At 36.2% G+C, this 9,139-nt stretch overlaps 1 protein-coding gene across 1 annotated transcript; it reads left to right on the top strand.

Annotated features, from left to right (window-relative positions):
• The first annotated feature begins 75 nt into the window (after window positions 1–75).
• Window positions 76–7,815, top strand: nup35 (nucleoporin 35). Its single transcript, XM_006636482.3, has 9 exons — window positions 76–261; window positions 794–964; window positions 1,444–1,571; window positions 1,658–1,718; window positions 2,160–2,295; window positions 5,645–5,714; window positions 5,878–6,006; window positions 6,207–6,368; window positions 6,488–7,815. Exons 1-9 carry the CDS (start codon window positions 249–251, stop codon window positions 6,563–6,565), a joined length of 948 nt encoding a protein of 315 aa, XP_006636545.3. The 5' UTR covers window positions 76–248; the 3' UTR covers window positions 6,566–7,815.
• Window positions 7,816–9,139: the final 1,324 nt, after the last annotated feature.

Raw genomic sequence — 9,139 nt, 5'->3', positions numbered from 1 at the left:
TTGTAATTTTTACACGTGCCCTTTAAATCCCACTCCTTTCCGACTTCACATGAAACAGGAGTCTGCCCGCAGCTTTTATATGACGTCACCCCCAGAATGCCTCGGTATTGCTGGAAAGCGCACGATTTCCGCCATTATTTGAAAATTTGAATCTATTTCAACCTAAAATTAGGCACATTTTGATTGGAAAAATCAGCTTGCTTTACTTTTTCAGCTGTCCTTATATACTGTTTTGTGGGTAGCCTGTAATGGAATTTCAAGGTGGGTACAGTCTTTTTCTAGTGTTGTACTTTTGGAGGTTAGGAATGCATATATTTTAAAATCTACCGCTCCATGTTATTCCCTTAATCTCATTCAGGCCTAAATTAATTAATAGTCATGTTAAGACTGCAATATTGATAAAATATCTAATTCTGATTTTATTTTTATAGTTTTTGAGACATTGTTCTATTTATGGCGTGTCCCAGTTGACAGTTATAACTGCAGTAACACTAGACTTATCGCTTTTTTTGAACATAGGGGATATAGCGTGAGGGGTATTAATACATTTTATAATCAATATGAATTTTTGCTAATACTAATTCGAGATTTGTATGTTTGTTTATTGTCATCAATATATATATATATGAACTATTATACTGTGTTAATAAATTGCCTTCAAAGCTACTCCAAAAAAAGTTTAGAGGTATTGGCTTGTTTTATTCCAAGGAAGAGTCTCCATGAAACGGTGTTTTGGGCAGCTCTAGGTGAGTCGGATAAAAGCAAATATACGGATTTATCTTAACTTTGTCAGGTACAGAACCAATGACCCTGGGGTCGCCAACCTCCCCAAAGCCCAGTTCGGGCGCACAGTTCCTGCCCGGGTTTCTGATGGGCGACCTGCCAGCGCCGGTGACTCCCCAGCCTCGCACCTTCAGCAGCTCTGTCGGCAGTGGGATGGAAATGAGGTCTCCTCTTATGACGGGTGAGCTGTTTATGTATTCATCTTCATAATCCACGATTTTACGGGACATGGCGTAACAGGTGTGAATTTATACCAGTCTGCTTCGTGCAGAAGGTCTGCTGGCTGTGACGGACGCAACAAATAATCCACTGACCAATTGTTTAGGGGGGGTTCTCCGTTCCAAAAAACATATCGAGGTACGTGCATGTAAAATCACATTTAAAGTGCCGAGAAAGGGCTGTAAAATTTAGAATGGATTTATGGAGACCATTTATTTTGGGGAAATGTCCATTTCTGAAGGAGTAAGAGCAACCTTTCTCACTACCGTGTAAGTATTTGGCTGTGCTAGTCAAGATGTGAAGACACTGTGGTATACTAGAAGAAATGACCACAAGATAAGGTTACGGCACGATGAGGAATAGAGATTTAAATATAGTCACAGAGTAAAACTCAGTGTTGCACATGTGCAAGATGCCTCTCTCAATTTTTTTTCCCCTCAGGTGGTTCACCTCCTCAGCCAGTTGTCCCCACACCCAAGGACAAGAGTGGGGCACCCCCAGTTAGAAGTATATATGATGAGTTAACATGTCCAGGGATTGGGGCATCATCACTGAGTTTGCAGAAGCAAGTAAGCAGTTAGAACTGTTGATTTATTTTCTTATCACATTATCTGATCATCTTCCTGTAATAAAATATCGCCATTCCTGTCCACAGCCCTCTTTTTCAGTGCTACAGACCCCATTATCTGCCTTGGCTGCTGCCTCCCCAGGAACAGGTGAATTATATGGTTGAAGTACTTTTGCAAGACATCTTTTTTTAACATCAGTTAATAACATGAACATCTCATATGCAGTGCTTTAAATTGGGGAACAGTGCTTTTGATTTTAAGGCTTAATGGGCTGAGTGTTTTTTTTTTAATCTAAACAAAAAATCTGTGCCTCTAGCTCTTTTGGTTTATTAAAATTATGTTGCAAATATGATATGATGGGGGTACAAAATAAATTGACCTAATCGCTAGTCCGCTTAAACCGTGGGTTGAATTTTAATTTCATCCTCTTGAGACATTTTGAGATTTCATTTGGTGGTAAAGGCAAAAAACGTATAGCTATTTTTATCTTGCCATCGGCAACTAATATGTCTTGTAATATCTGAAAAGGAAAAGTGCAACGCACGGTTCTAACAGAACTAAAACAGCTACTTGTTTGAATTTTAACAGCATCAAGTGTATTTAGTCCTCTCGGCCAACAGAGAAGGGCAGCCATCTCTCCAGCCCAAGTTGATCCTTTCTATACCCAGGGGGATGCACTTTCTTCAGATGACCATTTAGATGAAACTTGGGTCACAGTTTTTGGGTAAATATAAATACTATTTTTTAAGTTTGCATTGCACATACTGTACACTGCAAAAGTTCTAACTCCAGATAGATATCTGACAGGCTAAAGCTAGGTTTACTGTGGTATCATTTCACCTTTTGTAAACATGTTTCTGAGAAGAACATTTAAAATGCTTCATTTCACAGAGGTGCGAGATTAAATCCCTTTAGTTTAGTATTTTACTTAAAGAGGGGACACATACTGTAGGTTTCTTTTTTATTGTTTTCCCAGATAAGTCAAGTGAATAAATTTTATTTCACAATTTTGTAATATAGTAGCTTATTTATAGAGCAGGGCATTAACTGGAGAAATTTGAATAAAGTAACTTGCTCAAGGGTACAACAGTTGAGTTCTAACCAATAATATAAAGGTATGTAATCACCAGGTCCACTAAAAAACGTGAATAGTTTGAAGTTCAGAAATTTTACCTAGTAATCTTACTTTCAGTTTTATTATTGCAGCTGATGCAGAACACCTTAACTGACTCGTGCCTCCCAAAGCATCACTAGTAGTGATTACTACACAGCAAACTAACTCCAAACCTGAAAATGCTACAACATTTTGGATCAACCGCAGTACAATAGTGACGTAATAGACATTTTCTGCGGTTTATATACCTTTCTAAATTCCTGTTAAACCTGTCTTTCTTAAGGTACGTAAAGGTATGAGGCCTACAGTGCCTTGCGAAAGTTGTTTAACCCCCCCTTGGGGTTACCTTTTCACATTTTATTTTAACCATGATGTACTTAACAAAATTTTCGCCAGTCATCAACACAAGGTACTCTATAAGATAAGATCTCTTTATTAGCCTTATACAATTTCTTGGATTAGGAATTTCTTTTTCGTAATGTCAAGGTGAAAAAAAAATCTAGACATTTTACTACATTAATGAAAAATAAAAAACAGAAAATAATTTAATGCATAAGTATTCCTCCCCAATCCCAGAGTTAATACTTGGTAGGACCACCTTTGGCAGCAATTACAGCTGTGAGTTTCTTTCGGTAAGTCTCTATCAGCATTGCACATCTTGACACTGGAATTCTTACCCATTCTCCTTGGCAAAACTGCTGAAGCTCCATCAAGTTGGAAGGTGACCATTTTTGATTACCAATTTTTAAGTCATTCCATAGATTCTCAATTGGATTGAGTTCTGGGCGTTGACTTTGCCACTCCAGGACATTAACCTTTTTAGTTTTAAGGCACTCCAGTGTGGCTTTTGCTGTATGTTTTGGATCATTGTCCTTTTGGAAGATGAATCGTCTTCCAAGTCCCAGTGCTCTTGCAGATTACAGCATCTTTTCTTCCAGGATGGTTCTGTACTTAGCTCCATCCATTTTTCCTTCTATCTTTATGAGTTTTCCGGTCCCTGCCGCAGAGAAGCATCCCCAAATGGTGGTATTCTCAGTGTGATATGCTGTGTTAGGTTCGCACCAGACAAAGTTAAATTTTGGTTTCATCAGACCATAGAATCTTCCTCCAAATTGTTGAGTCTCTCACATGCCATTGGGCAAACTCCAGCCGAGATGTAATATGAGTTTTTTTTCCCAACAAAGGCTTTCTTCTTGCAACCCTTCCGTACAACCGAGATATATGAAGCGTGCGTGCTATTGTTGTCTAATACATAGTTTCTCCCATTTCTGTCATGGAGGACTGTAACTCCTTTAGAGTTGCCGTAGGCTTCTTGGTGGCCTCCCTTACTATGGCTCTTCTTGCCCGGACACTCAGTTTTGGAGGGCGGACAGTTCTGGGCAGATTCACAGTTGTTCCATATTTTCTCACCTTTGTAATGATGGACTTCCCTGTGCTTCAAGGTATATTCAGTGCCTTGAAAATTTTCTTATATCCTTATATCCTAAATGGTCATTTTCAAGAACCTCGTCTCAGATCTGCTTGGAACATTCCTTGGTCTTCATGATGTAGTGTTTCCCCCCCATAGTGCATTTCAAAGGAAGCTGCCAGACACAGGTGTATTTATTCTGCAATCATGTGAAACACCTCAAATGCACACAGGTGGACTCCAGTCAAGTAATTATGTGACTTGGAGAAGAGAGTTGGTTACTTAATGGGTAATTTAGCTGCTTCAAAGCAAGGGGGAGAATACTTATGCTTTCAGTTATTTTCTGTTTTTTATTTTTAGTTTAGTAAAATGTCTGGATTTTTTTTCTCTTTGACATTATAGAGTACTGTGTTGATCAGTGGTAAAAAATCTCAGTTAAACACATCAGGTTTCCATGCTGTAACACAATAAAATGTGAAAAAGTCCAAGGGGGGTGAATACTTTTGCAAGGCATTGTATATCTGGTATTTTATCAGTTTCTCTAACCTGACCTCTGACTTTCTCTAGCCACGTTTTTGACACCCATGAAAGCTTCCTTCTGATAGCTATGTGGGTCAAGGAACCCCTTTTCTTATTCTGGCAAGTCATAGGTTAGCTCTGCTTCCTGCACCACCTCAAGTGGATAAATCATACAATGCGATATATACATTTTCAATATATGTAGACCCACCTATTGCAAGATAAGGTAGAACTGCAAAAAGTCACAAACCAACACCCTTTGCCTACATCTTAGTGCTGCTTGTCTTATATTGATACACTGCAGTTGTACAACCTATTGACCTTGAATCATGATACCATCTTTGTAGAGGTGCTGCCCTTGATACCAGCAGAACCTGTAGATAATATAAGTTGTGGTGAGGTTTCTGCTTCTACCTTTGGCAGCTGTAGTTATTTCTATGTTATTGTTATTTGTTATTGTTTCTGTTAGCAGCATTCCCTGTGTTTCCGAGTTGTGGTATTGCTCTAGGTTGATTGAAACCTGCAAACCTGTTTGTCTTTCAAGTCTCCAAACACCTTGTTGCGCATTTCATGTCTCATACTCAGGATGAAGGAATGAACAAAAGGACTAATACAGTGCTATGAATGAGCATACCACAGCCTCTCATAAAAAAAAAGTTGACTTGCACATAATTATTAGTGTAAAATATGCTAGGTAACAAAATATAAGCATTTTCAAATTATTTTTTTCAGCATTTTGTTCTAATGCTTGCTAAATAATTTGCATACAGTAAACATAAACATAGAAATGTTTTACATATTTTTTTGTAAATTTCATCAAACTTGAGCACTACTCGATAGAATGTAGTATGAATCTCTGTTAAGTAAACTGAAAATGAATCTTTATAGTTCAATAAGTAATATTTTGTAATTCAATAAGTGATATTCTGAAAGATTTGGTTAATAATATTGTTTTGTATGTAGGGTCAAGTTTTGTCTGAAACTGTAAAATATATCTGAAATACTAATTCTTAAATTTATTCTTTTAAATAGGTTTCCTCCAGCATCAGCTTCATATATACTTTTGCAGTTTGCCCAATATGGAAACGTATTGAAACACGTGGTAAGGTTATGAGTTAATTCTTAATTTTCACATTTTCATCATGTAGATTTTCACATTTTATCAAGTCTTTTGTAATATATTTTTGTTCAGTTTTATTTTATGGATCAACAATTTCCTTTAAGCATTATATTGAAGGGGCGTGACCTTTCTTTACTGTCTGTAGATGTCTAATAATGGCAATTGGATGCATATTCAGTATCAATCAAAACTCCAAGCTAGAAAAGCGCTCAGCAAAGATGGGAAAGTCTTTGGAGATGCCATCATGATTGGAGTTAAGCCTTGCATAGAAAAGGTGAGTGCGCTACCTGTTGATTTTCTTTCAGCTAAGCAGCATTAACTAATCATCATAATTGGGAATTATGAAGTGCCTGTTTAAAATTTGTCTCATAATCAAGTATAGGAAACCAAGGCTGATGTCTCTTGTCAGTCTCTTCATGCGGTTTTGCTTTGTGTAGCAGTGTGGAAAGTAACTGTATTGCATTTTTTTTTCAGAATGTAATGGAGAGCTCTGATAAAGGCTCTTCATCCTCCAGTTCTGTGTTTACCCCTCCAGTTAAAACAATAGGGACTCCAACACAGCTGCCAAACACACCTCGAGCCACATCTATGCGACCCCTCAGTGCTGCCTATAAGGCATCCAGCAGTGACTACCAGGTAAGGAAAAAAGTAAACATGTATAAAAGAAATTAGATGGTAGATCACTTAGGAGGTTAAGTTACTGAAGCTGTTGTCAAAACTCATACATTAATCCTTGAACAATTACTGTTTTGTAGGTGGTTTCTGACAAGCAGACCCCAAGGAAAGATGAGAGTTTTGTTTCCAAAGCAATGGAGTACATGTTTGGTTGGTAGCGATTTGAGCTTTGTTGCTGAAGAAAGATCAGTGGAAATGGAGTAAAACAACCAACGGCAATGCCTACAGATTTACTTTCAAAAACTGAAACTGCAGCTTGGTTAGTTGTATAACCATTTCTGTTAAACACGCCTTGCTGATACAGGCTACATTTCAATAATTTGCACTTTATAGTAGTAGTGGGCTGTGCAGGGTTTATGGACTATGCACTGTGTACTGTATATAAGTAAGCAGAGCATTATTTTGTGAGTCTGTAAAATGAGGTTTCAAAAGAGGAAAAAGAACAAGAAATCGAAAGCTGTGGCTCTGTATTTTTAAACAGGCCATAAGAGTTTTAGAAACAAGAGTTTAAGTTGTCTGTTGGTGAGTGGGAAATCCCGATATTCTTTGACAAATTAAGTTCTGGAAAATAACCAGTTTTGTACTGTTTTCAATCTTTTCATATCACTGAAAAGACTGAAAGTCATATCACTGTGCCTATTTTAATAAGGTTGATTCATAGTAGCTTCCAAAGAAAGGTTGAAAAAAGATTTTTTTTGTTTGTTGGGCAAGTATAAGATTCTGTTTGTGGTATTGAATTCTTAACCTGAGTATTTGGGCTATGGTTTTAAAATGAAATAAAATAACTTTCAGTTTAAGACCAGATTAAATCCAACTTTTTAAATTTGTCTATGTATACTGCCTTTATGTTCTCTTTGAGAACTTATTTTTAAAGATGCTTTACAGGCTGTGTATGTATTGATCCAATTAAGATTGTGTTTTTTTTCTATCCTTTGAAAGTGAAATGTATTCCTTTGTCTTTTCCTTGTTTGTCTTTTTAAATCTGTGTATTTCCATAACTCTGAAAATACCTCTACTATCTGAAAATTACTGTTTTATGAAGTTTCTAATAAATAATGCATCATACTGTATGTCATGGTTCATTTTTGTATGGGCAAAAATGGTATGCTAAAATTTTGATTAATGCTTGGTTTTGAAATGTGAAAAACCATGAAGCTACTTCTTACTCTACCTCTTTCCTCCCAAAGGCATGCTGGTTATGTTTGATTAGTTACTTTAAAAATGTCCCTTTCTGAGGGTTTCTGCCTTTTGTTGTGTTTTGCTGTAAGCATTAAGTGGTAGTGGTCAGGGGATTCCTTCCTTCAGTTAGAGTTGGGTGTCGTGGACTGGGATCAAGCACAATTAGAAATGGAGCTGTTTTTTTAATGTTTTATAACATTAGGTTTATTAATTGGCCTATGGTTTATGGATACATACTTTTATGAATTGTTTTTAAATTAAGGTGATCTTGTATACAGAAATGATTTTGAATAGTAAACAACTGAAACAAAGTAACTTTGCCTCCTCCTAGTGGTATCATGTGGAAATGCACATATTTGATTTAATAACATTATATCAAGCATTTCTCTTCAATTCTGAGCATACTATGCTGTGAGTATTTGTAACAATGTAGTGAACAGTAAAAAGGTGTGCTCTGTGGTAATCAAATTTGAAACACTACACAAAAGCTTATGATTTTCAGAGAAAAGGTGTATATGGGCCCTGACCTTTTAATATTAAATTTGAAATACAGTTCACTGTTCTGGTAGAATTTATGCTTAACATTTTCATGGGTTTTCAAAGTGTTTTCCAATCAGTGGTTTATGAATTCAGCCTTATTTTGTCTTACATGTCATGAAATTGTCAATGTCCCACCCAGACTTTTATTTGTTGTGTAATGGAAAAACCCAAAAGTTAATGAGAGACATTAGGGGAGCATTATGTAAGACCTAAAATTAAGGATCATTAGATGCATTTCACAGTTTGTTATGTGAACATATAATTGTGCCACAGCTTACCAATGTTAATGTAATTCAAATTATCAGTGACAAAAAGTATAATTTTTTTATAGTTGGCTTTTAAAGGAGGAACTCTTGCATCATAAAGTTTGCAAATCTCCCATTTATTGTACAAAAAATGATTGACATTTTGCACATAAAATACTGTTACTCTGTTATACCCATTAAACAAACATATTACTCATTAGGTCAGAATGTGGACCTGTGTCAGCATACAAGCTGCAAAGGAACAAGTCCCATGCTGAAAGTAAAAGCAAAGCAAAAAAAGTTTTTCTAATTTTTAGAAATGTTAGCATGCCAGTACTTATTAAAGATGACATTTTCACATTATTTTAAATTGGCAATAATGACTTTAATCAGGAAATTAGCAATAAAACTTAAAAAGAACAATAGACAGTAAATATAAATTATACATATTGTCGTTTGCAAGGATTTGTTCTTTACTTTCATTTTTTTTACTCCCGCACACCTAAAGAGAGTCAAAGTTTGTGGGTATTTTGACTTTGATTTAATAGGCTAATTCTACCATCTGTAACAAGGACTCATCTGGTATTGATACTCAATTTGAGTTCATAAGTCTAATTTGCTGGCACACTTTTTTAAACCAGGAAGTTATTAAAGTATTGTGATACTTTCTGTTTTACATTTTAATCCCTCTGGACAAGACTAAACTTGACACCTCCATGCCGTTAATACAGATCCAGATTGAAACAATGCTTCTGAATTATTTCATCA

Source organism: Lepisosteus oculatus, chromosome 12, assembly GCF_040954835.1.
Source record: "Lepisosteus oculatus isolate fLepOcu1 chromosome 12, fLepOcu1.hap2, whole genome shotgun sequence".
Classification (NCBI taxonomy): domain Eukaryota; kingdom Metazoa; phylum Chordata; class Actinopteri; order Semionotiformes; family Lepisosteidae; genus Lepisosteus; species Lepisosteus oculatus.
This window is presented reverse-complemented; position numbering and strand designations above follow the sequence as displayed.